Genomic DNA, 12,718 nt, shown 5'->3' with positions numbered 1-12,718 from the left:
TTGTGACCTTGAACTGAACGAAATGGTGTGATGCTGGTAAGAGCGTAGTTACATTTGTAGTTTTTTTTTTTTTTTTTTTTTTTACATATACAGTGGGCGCAACAAACACATATTAACTAACCGATGAAAAAAGCATGCGGATCGGCTAAAAATTCTGGAAAAGAAAAAGGTTTCCTTTAATAAACACGCTGCAATTCATCTGGTTTACAAAAAATTACTCTCTCCCGGACCTTCCATGTGTAGCCTATATTAGGCAATATACGAGCAACAAATGAGAACTATAGAAATACTCTACAGAATGCATACGGCTCGTTTTGGCGAGTTGCTTTGTTGGAAGAAAAAAAAAAGATTGAATGGTTCGTCATATGGTTTACAAACTTAGCCTTTTATCTTATTTATCAAAGGAATTTAGATCCCAGAGGTGTGCAACCCATGCCAACTTTATAAACGAGCATACTTTATCTATGACCGGTGAGGAATTTGAGCAGTCTAAACAAATTAACAAATGTAAGTAATATGGACGTGAATGGTTGATTTAATCCACCAGCGTTAACTGTGTCTCTCAACATATATGCTATGCAGTAGCCTATAGGTAATGATAAATGGCCAATGATATATTTCGTTAGGAGGGGGTCATCCTAATTTGTGTCTGTGTGAGATGACAAAAAAAAACAAACAAAAAAAAAAAACTCATGGATGTATATCAGTGACAATATCTAGAACAGAAAAAGTTTGATGTTGGTTCACTGGTTTTAATGTCAAATGACATACTTTGAAAGAGACATACACCGATCAGCCACAACATTATAACCACCTATATTGTCTAGGTCCCCCTCGTGCTGCCAAAACAGCTCTGACCCGTCGAGGCATGGACTCCACCTCTGAAGGTGTCCTCTGGTATATTTGGATTTTTGTATATATTTGTATCTACTACTGTATATTTGTATCTGATATTTTGTATCTACTGTAAATTTGTATCTGATTGTGTTACTTTGTTGTCTTTGATGCTGCAACAGTGCAAATTCCCCCCCCCCCCCCCCCCCCCCGGGGATCAATAAAGTACACCACTACTACTACTACTACTACTACTACTTATTACATTATTGTTTTTATTACATAAAAAATTTGAAATGGATTACATTATTGGGAGTTATTACACTATTGGTAGTTTATTACATTATTATTTTCTACAGGGCTATTTAAAGATAATATACTGTTAGTGGGTGAATTATTTCCACTCTGGATGCTTCAGCTGTTTTGGCGGCACGAGGGGGACCTGCACAATATTAGGCAGGTGGTTTTAATGTTGTGGCTGATTAGTGTATATACCAAAGCAGTTTATGTGCATATTGTAGGTCAGAAAGCAGTACTACATTATGCTGCAAAGTTTCAGAATTCAAATCACAGAAAGGATTCTGATCCATTCATAGTGTAGCCTTTTAATGGAATGAATGTAGTTGTTACTGTTTGTGAAATTAAAATTCCCTCTTCATTTGAAAATGTTGTCTTTATTGCCTCTGTCTACATGTCTGCATTAACGCACATTTCATTTGCATTCATTTTCTTAAAATATCCCTTTGTGATTATATTCTTTCTAATGGTTCCTGTATCTTCTGTACAAATAAGGTGTAATGCAATGAAGTTGATGCATGATACAATATTATCCTCAATACATTGTTTACATATTTATTTATTTATTTATTTATTTATTTAATTTAACCTTTATTTACCCAGGGTAGGGTTGCTTCCTTTCCTTTCACGTGTCCTTTCTTTACTTAGTAATCTATTGTCTGGGAAACATAAATAGGCTAAACTGTTATGCATTCCTCATGTATACTATTGGACATAATTATAAAAACAGGAGATTAACTGGGATTCAAACCCGCAGCCCTCTGGTCACATGCTTCCAACTATTTCTGAACACAGTTTTCCATGCCTTCAGCAGAACACACCAATTATTCATACTGTAAGTATAAAAGCCCCTTTATTCAATAAAGGGAGAGGAGTACCAGTTTCTTTTTTCTTTTTTGTTATAAGCAAAGCCAAGCAACGTCAGCACAGCAATAAACCAGCTAGCTTCAGAATGTACAATATTAATCCAATTGGAACTTTGCTCATGGATCACTAGTAGGGGTTTCTCACAGAACGCCAGTGGTTGACAAACCACTGTTGCTAGATTCACTGCATGACTAAGAGGACTCTGCTGCAGGTACCACTTCATGGAAAACATCCACTCCACTTTTCACAAAGAGCAACAAACTAGCCATCCAAGCATACCCCAGAAGAATCAAATTATTAATTTCCTTTGCCCTATACGGACATACAGTAAGTGTACAGGCACAAAATCGGTTCTGTGAATCAGACAGGCAGCGATACACATTAGAGGTTGTTTTTTTTAGGTCAGAATGTCAGATGGGTGCACTACACACCTGCGGTTTAATTTAGCCTTTAGCCAGGCAGGTGAACTGAGAATACAGTTCTTTTTTGCAGTGATGACCGATCATAATGATGATCATAATGGGTAGGGATTGCAAGGGATCATGTTGCAGGATTCTGTATCGGGTCTGGGCAGTGTTCAGGAGGCCAGATGTAGGCAGCCAGTTTTTTGGCATTTCACCAGGACACCGAGGTTAACACCCCTACCTTTTTTTTTTTTTAAGTGGCAAGGGATCTTTAATGGCCGCAACAACTCAGGATCTGTTTAACGGCTCAGCTACACGATATCATGTTCTGAAACACAGTGCCCCCATCACTGTTCTGGGGCATTTGGAGGGAAGAGTGTCCCCTACTGTCCCATTCATCCAGCACCAACTTTTCCCCAGAGGTCTCCCATCCAAGTACTAACCAAGACTACACCCATTGGTCCAGCAGCATTCCTGAGAATGTTACTATTGCTGTTACTAAACACGATCTTGAAGGTGGCCAGCAGCCATCACTGCCAAAAACGATAGAAATCTAGTTCATTCCAAAGAATAATTTACTACCAAGAAGAAAGAAAAAATTATTGAAGAGGGTAGTTACAAATAATTAGAATCACTAGTCATTACTAGTAATCTAAAACAAAATGCATAAATATGACAAACTGCTGTAACTACTATTGCTCATTGATGGTTTTTGTATGTTTATGTAACTAATAAAACAGACATGAATCATATATTGCTGTGTTTATGTGAACAAAACTATGAAGTGAACAAAGGTAAATATATTGTTTTTTATTTTGCATTTTTCAACTATTGATCCAATTCAACACCACCAAACAAAATGCAACAATGAAGTGAATGTTTAATATTTAAAATTACAGTACCTATCTGCACTGTCATCATAGTTTGTGTGTTAGTAAGCTTGTTTTTTTTTTCATTAAAAGCTAAATATGGCTGCTAGTTTGGAAATTAAAATATTTCCTGCAACTTCATATTCATACTTCAGAAGCAGCATCTACAACAAAACAGATGACTTTGAGTTTGTGTTCGTTTTCAGTTTATTCCATAAGTACCCCCCAAGACTGAAGAACAGAAAGCTAGGATCACAGTTGCCAAAAGGCTGGTTTAAGGTCAGTTCATATGTGTAACTTTTGTTCAAGGTCATGGATGAGCATCACTCAATGAGAATAAATCAGGGGAAGTACAGTGGTCACATGATCCGGTACACAGCTGTGGTCTTATGTACAAATCACGTTTTCTTGAGGCAGCCAAAGAATTCAAAATTCAAGTGAACTGCGGTTGCAACAGTCCGTGCAGGAGGACATGGATTGGGGTCATCTGGACGCAGAATTTTTCATCCGGGCGCGGTGGCGTCTGGACGCCTCCCTCCAGGCCACCCTCCTGAGTTTCTGGCTGTGTTCCGGCAAGTCACAGATCGCCTTTCTCCTGTTACGGTGCCTGAGGCAAGAACAACACTGAGCTCAAAACAGAACAACACTGAGCTCAATCCACGGTCACTATAGGAACTTTGTTACACTGTCACAGGGCTTCTAACTGGATATAAATTGCATACATGTTGTAAATACAGATATCAAGACCTAAATTGCAGTCCCACTGTGATCACATAATACAGAAAGAGGATTCCAGGCATCATAAAAGAAAATCATATGAGAACAACTTGGGTTTTTACACAATTTTACACAATTTAATTCTTATATTCAATGAACATTTGACCACAAACCAAGGACAGATAATCCGGGAAGCCCTGGGCTGAATCTCAGTACCTGTTTCTGTCCTTCTCCCTGAAGGCACGCTCTTTTTCTGGGTCAGCTCGGATCCTCTCTCTGTACTTCTGCTGCCTCTCTCTGCTAGAGATTCGCTCTGAAACACAAACGTTAGATTACTGCCTAATGATGAGTATGGTGGGAGGTACATTCTTAAAATGTTACTAAAAAGTTTGTGCTGAGATAATTTTTTGAGAATATATTGGTATTTGGACTTCATTGCATACACTCATCAGACCAAAGAATCTTACATAAAAAGGGAACCTCCTTACTCGTTTCTCTTTAACAGATACAAACTACTGTGCACAGATACACAAACCAGACAATATCATTACGGTGCATACAGACAGAAATGTACATGCATGCATGCACACTCACACACGGAATGGACATACATCTGAAGTAATCAGTACGGTACACAAACACACAGACACACGCATACTTCTCAGACAAGACGATGAGGTTGCCACTCTTTCTCCTGGCTGCTCAGAGAGTCCGAAGCTGAAGATCTGGGTTCCCGCAGGCAAAGAATCCCCCATTCTGAATTGGGAGAAGGGAGCAAATGGAGGAGGTCCTGGGTAAGATTCACACTCCACCCTTCTGACACTCTCCTCAGACATCTCCCACTTGAAGTAAATGCTCTCAAAGTCGGGAGGCTCCTCTTTCACCTTGGCGATAGTCAATGTCCTGCCACACTCTGGCTGCCCACCTGACTGGGCCCCTGATGTGATGGGGCTTGTGGTCCTCTCACTGGTTACCTTGTCATTTAAGTCCGTCATTGCAGGGCTCTCCCAAATGCATGCAGTAGCCTCCCTCTCCTGAGGATGTGCCTCTGAGTATGTCCCCTCATATGGACCTGTGATAATGACAAACACGCACAGCCAGGCATTTGAAATTTGTGTGACACTGGACCGCCATTTGTGTGACAGTAATTTGAGGTTCATATGCCAGAATTCCCTCCTTTGCAGTATATAACAGGTTTCATATATGCAAATGGTCCAGGCATGCTTTAATATATATTTGTGTAGTTAGACAATTAGGCAAGGACTAGGCCTAATATACTGTATTTAAAAGTGGTTTAAGCTGTGTTTCTTGAAGCCGGAACACTTTTAGCTGGTTAACCAGCCATTCACAATCTGACCAATCTATATAGTCAGCTAGTCCACTAGTTGACCACCAGCTTACTCTGCCATCTTAGCCAGCTTTGTAAAGCCATGGATCAGCTATGACCAGCTAGAACTGTCAAAAACACAGCTTAAATCATCTTAGAATCATGGCTATAGCTGGAATTTTCATTGGGGTATGAGCATCAAATCAAAGATCTCAACAGCATAACGTTTTGTACTCACTCATAATCTCTCTCTTCCGTGTGCATTCACTCAGCACCACTTTCTCTTCATAATGCAGAAATGGCACCACACAAGCACGCTGCGTTTCGTTCTCCTCAGTCGAAAGGCAGGCATCCCGCCCATGGGTGCCATCTGTGTCTGCTCCATCGTCGTCACACTGCTCCACTGAGTACTTGAAATGACGCAACGTTACGAGTTCTCTTTCAGCATTTTCCATTCGGATTTTCAGAATGTCCCTTTCGGCCACCATCCTTTGGAATTCTTGCATCTTTTTGTTGCTTATTGTCCAGGAAACATTAAGGACTACCTTTATTGCTGCTCTGATGGCGTCTTCGATTGCACGAGCGTCGTCCTCATTTAAAAAAAAAGAACATACTGGGTTATTCTGGAGTGTATTCATTTTGAAAAGGGGGACATCAAACCTGGAAGGCACAACACTGTGGTATGTTGCAAACAACCGAGTTAGCTAGATTGCGTTACTCAGATATATCACAAGCAGGGAGTTCAGCTTCAATACTTGCTTAATCGCCGTTATTTGCTTTGGCTAACTAATGTGGAAAACTGCACGTTGGTGGCCGGCTAGTTCCATCAATAGCTGTTTTGACATATGTCCCCATTACCGTGCAGTGGTAGCCCACTGTCTATCAACGCTTGATTAAAAAGAAACATCAATAAACTTTGTCTTAGTAATTCCACTTATCTCTTGAATGATTAAGCATGCACCACTCATTCGAAGTCTATCAACAGCAGCGTGAAACTCCAGCCATTCACCTGACACAACAATGCATCTACTTCCGAGAGTCAGAGGTTGTCGAAACGTGTACCAGTTTCGCGAGCACGCCCCCTTGAGAAAAAAAAATATTTTAAAGCACATTAACTTTGACGATAATTGCGGTTTTATCACAGAGCATTTCTGTAAAAAACGAACGTATATTTTCATATACTCAGCAAATGCAAACATCACAACGCTCTGCTTCAAATACTATTGTAGCTAATAGCAAAAAATAAGGATAATTTGCCCAGGACATGTTGCCAAATCTTACATGGCACCGCTGGATGGATCCAGATTTTGCATCCGCCACTGAATTATACGCATTTAAATGACTGAAAGTAAGAGAACGTAAAGAGGCTACCGTCTTCATATTTCCAGTGGCATGGGATTTTGTTATGTTAAATGGACAGTCTTCCTAAACCGACTGAAGAACCACCTCTTCAGACTGTATGGATTCCCTTCATTAAAAAAAGAAACCTTTTAAATAATAATAATGTTAGAGGAATAGCTATGTAAATAAATGGTAGCTGTGTCATCGTATTTACATTCGTTTACAATACTAATGATTTGTTTGGCTGGTTATCTCTTGCAATTGGCCTCCTGTGCCTACTTGGTGACGTCACACTTTTATTTTCCTGTGACAAGCAGGTGATAGTATCAGCGACATTCTCAACCTTCGGAAGCCACTCTGAATAGGAGTTTCTGCAAAGTTACTGTAATGCTATGTCCAATATACTCATTTTTAAGGTAGTGCTGTTACAATGAGGCCTAAGGAAAGGATAATGTTCGTGTTGACTGTACACACGTCACATGGATTGATTAACACCTCAAGGAAAGCTCACTCCTGTGTAAATAATAATTACCTAGCTGTGCTGTGCAATTTAAAGAAAAATTGATAATACTGTCATGTGGCAATAATCATATTTTATTACTTCATCAAATTATCTCAGAGATCTGAAATTAATTAAATAATGTCTTGTCTAATAGTATTGATACACGATGCCAATTGAATTTCATTAAGGTATATCTTTAATGAAGTGGGTTTAGAACAGGCTGTATAGCACTGATAAGCATAAACTTTGAACTACTCTCCGAGCGAAGTGCACCCTTGCAATACCAACAACATATCACTAGATGGCAGTTTATAGTAAATAATTGTGCACACCAATTAGGAAAGTTTGCATTTGGGCTGCTGAGGCATACGGATTTCTTTTCCATTAGATGTGTTCAGCAGGGACACATTTGTTCATTGGAATTGCAGCCCTTTTTTGAAACATAGTCCCTTCATTTTGGTGGCCCAAAAGTAACTAGAAATTTGCTGCTGCTGTTTCCTGGCCAGCTTTGTGTTGTTGCATCATTAGTTTATGCACAAGTAAGGAAACAAATGGTTTAGAGTTGATTCTTGTGTTGATGTTGTGTCTCAGCCTGAAGACCAAATAAGTTTCAATGGCAGTAAAGCAGGCCTCGTGGAGTGTGCAAAAAAAGTACATTTTAAAAACTGAACAGTTCTGGTACAATCTCTAATGGACAGAAGAAGATCAGAGGTGCATTCAAATTCAGCGAGCAAGGCGAATGTTCGCGAACGTTTGCAAACTATTTCAAACTTTTTTCCGTTAGCTTTGTGTTCGCTGCAAATGTTTGCAAACATAAGCGAACGGTCTAAAAAAAAGTTAAGTGATTTTGGTAAATTGGGGAAACTGTATAAAAAGAATGCCCTTAAATTAAAACTGTGAGCTGTCTGCACTCTACCCTCGGGCGGACACGGTGGCTTGGGTGGGCATGGTGGCATAGTGGTTAGCACTGTCGCCTCACAGCAAGGAGCTTGTGGGTTAGAATCTCGGCTTGGGGCCTTTCTGTGCGGAGTTTGCATGTTCTTCCCGTGTTCGCGTGGGTTTACTCCGGGTACTCCGGTTTCCTCCCACACTCAAAGACATGCGTGTTAGGTGCGCTCCTGCAGGTGCCCTTGACCAAGGCACTTGCCTCAGAACTGGAGTTGGTCCCCGGGCGCAGCACAAGAGAGGCAGCTGCCCACTGCTCCTAGGTAACTAAGGATGGGTCAAATGCAGAGGACAAATTACTTCACGGGGTTCAATAAAGTATGGGGTTCTTCTTCTTCTTCTTCTTCTTCTCATATTCATTTTTTCATTTCAAATCCAAAAAGCCAAAACAACAAAAATTGTGTCACTGTCCAAATACTTATGGACTCCATTATGCACTTATTTATTGCTGAGACAGTACTTATGGTAAATGGTAAATGGACTGCATTTATATAGCGCTTTTATCCAAAGCGCTTTACAATTGATGCCTCGCATTCATCAGAGCAATTAGGGGTCAGGTGTCTTGCTCAGGGACGCTTCGACATGCCCAGGGCGGGGGATCGAACCGGCAACCGTCCGACTGCCAGACAAGCGCTCTTACCTCCTGAGCTATGTCGCCCCCATATTAAACTAAATGGTAAATGGACTGCATTTATATAGCGCTTTTATCCAAAGCACTTTACAATTGATGCCTCTCATTCGCCAGAGCAGTTAGGGGTCAGGTATCTTGCTCAAGGACACTTCAACACGCCCAGGGCGGGGTTTGAACCGGCAACCCTCCGACTGCCAGACAATCGGTCTTACCTCCTGAGCTATGTCGCCCCCTAGACTAGAACTAGAACTACAGTATGTAATGAAGGCATACATGCGGGTGAAGGAAACGAAAGGTTACAGCATGCCATTCATATTCAGTATTCAGTTGCAGCTTCATCGTGGTGTTGGATGAGAGCGTTCATCAAAAGAAGGTCTGAGGAGTTTATCAGTCTCGGGGCTGTTGTGCCACGTTGCTCTGTGAAGTGACCCGGACACTGAAGTGAAGTGGCAGAGGTGTGGGGAGGGAGGGGGGGGGGGGGGGGTAGTGCAGATGTGTGTGCGTGTGTGTGAATAGTGATGGGGCAGGATGGGTTTGGAAGTGTTGGAGCAGAAAATCCTTCCCCCATTTCTCTCCTTCTCTCTTTCTCTCCCTCTCCCTCTGTCAGTAGGCCAAATGTAAAGCAACAGCAATTTGTGTGATTTCACAGCTCACCGGGTCTTTAAATCTCTGACAGCCTTGTGCTGAGAGAGCGAGTGGTCGAGGGCGAGATGGAAGAAATGGAGAAGAAGAAAGAAACAGAGGGAAAACAGGGATGTGAACCAAAAAGGGAAATCATGGAAAACTGACAGAAGACAAAAGAAGGATAGAGATGAAGGAGGTGACATAAGGAGAATGTTGAAAGAAATGGATAAAGAGGGGAGCGGGCTGAAAGGGAGGAAAGACAGAAAATGAATGAGGGAAAATGAAGGAATGTAGGATGGCATGAGAGCGAGTGTGTGGTACATGGACAGTAAGGGAAACAAATAGGAATGTGAATAAGTGCTGAATCTAGTAGTGGGTGGGACAATGTTAAGGAGCCACAATTCAAATCAATGTTTTATTAGGAGATAATTTGGTCTTTTTTTTGGAGTGACAACATTCTCCATTGGGCTGAGGCAAAGGTGTTGTAGTGTTGCTGGGTAAGCAGTCATCATATGAAAGTGTGTTAAGTGTAAGCATTACCGGTCTTTTCATAATCCATCAAAGTGGTTGTGTCCATGTGTTCTCGTGTGTTTTAAAATGTCTTTATTTCACAATATTAGATCAATCTTCAATCTTTTAAACAATCAAAGCTTTTGTTTGAAAGCACTGGTGGAGAAAATACTCTGAACTGAGCGCAAAGACTGTTGCCTAAGAAACATAATGCTTATTTCACTCTGTAATCCTAATGCGTTTGGTTTACAACTGAAAAAATGTTTAGAATTACGAGATCCTGTATGTATGGACGATATACATAGAAGACCAGAATTGTTTGTGGTTTTTTTCATGTCAGATTTCTAAACTGCTGTGCCACATCACCACTTCATTGTTTGTTATAAGAGAATTCTCTTGTATTTTCAAATATTCTCAGATCAGGCCATTTTCTATTTAAAAAATATTGCACCTTTCCACTGATAGGTCTAAATGGAGTCTAGAGACCACAGCTTTAAATCCCAAGCTTATGTGATGTGTCCCACAGCAAAGTTTGCCACTGAAAAACTATCACCCGAGTTCATTGCAACAAGAGTGGCTGGACCTCACAGGTTGACTTTTAAGGTCAATGGTGAGAGCTGAGTGCCTTGTCATCCCATAAATCAGGGGCATTCGGACCAACCCACATCACCTCTCCTCCACCAAAGACTGACTGAGCTCCAGATCACAATAATATCCTACATATCAGGTATTTCAGGTCAGGCGTGACAAAAACATTTTTATGGGCATTATTTCGGCAATATGTGCATGTTTATGGACAGCAATAAGTAGTTTGAGGTGATCTGAAGAAATTGCGTTTTTATATTAATCATGTGAGGCATATGACGATGATTGAGGATAATCGGCTGGATTTGGTGTTTATGTTATATTGAAAAAAGCTGTGAGATGAACAGATTGGTAGAGATAAAGAGGGTGGAAATTGAAAAGGTAAACGGCGGCTGTTGAAGATTAAGGCGAACGCGAAAGCCTTCTGTGTTGCTCCGCCTCTCTTTTCATGGCCGCGCTCCCTCAAATAGAATTACCATACAGGGCAAGGGGTCAAGTGAACGGTGCGCCTCCAACCAGCCAGCTGGAAAGCTCGGAGTTCAGAGGTCACCGCTGTGCCGTCTCATTGGCTGATCTCTGAGACAAACTAAATTAACCTCTGCCGTCTTCTCTTTCCCGCAGATGTGTACAAAATAACTTAACATTTCTGCTTTGTTTTTGCACACCCCAACAGAACTGGCCACTGGGAAGCATGGGTTTCTTTAAAACTAGACTGGCAGACCACCCCCCCCCCCCCCCCCCCCCCCCCCCCATGGGTAAAAAAATAAGTAAATAAATGGATAAAAACAAGGACCACCCTGTTGCTTTATTCTGAATTCCTAAATGCCACAATGAATCAACATCTAACCACAAAAGCAGGTAATTAACTGTCAATTAAGAGGCATTGCATCATTGTTAAGCCAATCGTGAGTAACCAATGTGTCTGATCCTAGCTTTACAGCAGTCTATACTATTTCTGGAGTTTCATTTCTTTTACTGTAAGTAGTTGGCCTTTTAAGTAATTGCCGCAAGTTACATGCATGATTATGCTCAACATTGTTGTTGCAAGCCACATTATATTTAGATTATATACTGTACGTCAACATTCTTTACTATGTGACATTACTTGTCATCTCTTCTTTTTACTGCTGCCAGTCTATGTTGTCTCTTCGATGGCTTGCAGATCGGTAAAGCAGACCTGAAATAGTAAGAGTCTTTGCTAAAGGTTTATGTACATTATGTGCTGCTTTAATGTTGGCACCTCTTATCTGAACTCACCATCTTTGTAATTTAATTTTTATCCCATACATGACTTTGACCTTCTCTTTGCTGGAAGGCTTTCATAAGCAGTGATTTATGGGCAAAATAAATCCAGTGGCTTCATTGAAATGTGCTTAAGGTGGGGGTCACAGTTTAGGTCAAAGATGGCAGCACATAAATTGGAGGGAGGAGACGGAATGAGGGAGGGAGAGAGAGTTTGCAATTTAGTTAAAAAAGACAAAAGGCCTGTCAGACATTACTCCCAAGATTATGTGAGTAACATAAATATATGATTTCAATACTCCACCTCAAATAATGAATTAATTTCTTAATTTGTTGTGAACATTATCTGAAGATAATTACATTAATTCATGTAATATATTGGCAGGTTTTACTGCTTCACTGAAACAATTTAGATTAGACACATTTCTCTGTTCCATAAAGACTCAATTTCACAAAAACATCTTGATAAAGCAATTATATAAGGTATAGTTGCTGCTATCCAATATAAACCAATATCAAGTTACAATCTTGGAACTGTAACTGAATTTCTTATCTGCCGTTTAATTGTAAGAAACAAGGGGAGTGACTCGGGTGTTGGCAAGGCAAGCAAAGGCACACTGAGCAACTAGTACAAGCAGAGGACATAAAAACATGCTCTGGAAGATTTGGAGACTATCACAAAAAAGGAAATCCAGAGTCCAGGAAAGGATCATTCTATGAGTGCCACATTCCAGATTTCAGAAGTGAAAGTATGACCCAAGATAACTGTCTGTGTTCTTATCGAATAAGACATCCTGACCCAGAATACAGAGTACAGAAGGCAGCCAGATAGTGAACTCAAAATGTTGAGTGTTTTTCAGAGTAAGATATGGAGGGGTGCATTTCATGGAGGTCATATGACAGGAGTTGTTTGTGAGGGAAAGGAGATTTCATTTTAAACTGAAGAGAAATACCCAGACGTGGGCTTGAAGATTAATTGAATCAGTGAAGACCCTATTCTTAAATGGGGAGTATGATTTGTGG

General features: G+C 40.6%; 1 protein-coding gene across 2 annotated transcripts; it reads right to left on the bottom strand.

Moving 5' to 3' along the window:
• Window positions 1-3,357: 3,357 nt before the first annotated feature.
• On the bottom strand, window positions 3,358-6,354 carry LOC118236197. 2 transcript variants are annotated; one of them, XM_035434358.1, is made up of 5 exons: window positions 6,254-6,341; window positions 5,554-5,910; window positions 4,647-5,060; window positions 4,205-4,301; window positions 3,358-3,878 (listed from the first exon to the last, which is right to left on the bottom strand). In XM_035434358.1, exons 1-5 carry the CDS (start codon window positions 6,270-6,272, stop codon window positions 3,755-3,757), a joined length of 1,011 nt encoding a protein of 336 aa, XP_035290249.1. In that variant the 5' UTR covers window positions 6,273-6,341; the 3' UTR covers window positions 3,358-3,754. The 2 variants fall into 2 exon arrangements, with proteins under 2 accessions (XP_035290249.1, XP_035290241.1); XM_035434350.1 differs by having other exon boundaries at window positions 5,554-6,354.
• Window positions 6,355-12,718: the final 6,364 nt, after the last annotated feature.

The sequence above is a fragment of the Anguilla anguilla genome, chromosome 1 (assembly GCF_013347855.1).
Source record: "Anguilla anguilla isolate fAngAng1 chromosome 1, fAngAng1.pri, whole genome shotgun sequence".
NCBI classification, from domain to species: Eukaryota; Metazoa; Chordata; class Actinopteri; order Anguilliformes; family Anguillidae; genus Anguilla; species Anguilla anguilla.
The sequence above is the reverse complement of the archived record's forward strand: the minus strand, read 5'-3'. Positions and strand labels throughout refer to the sequence as shown.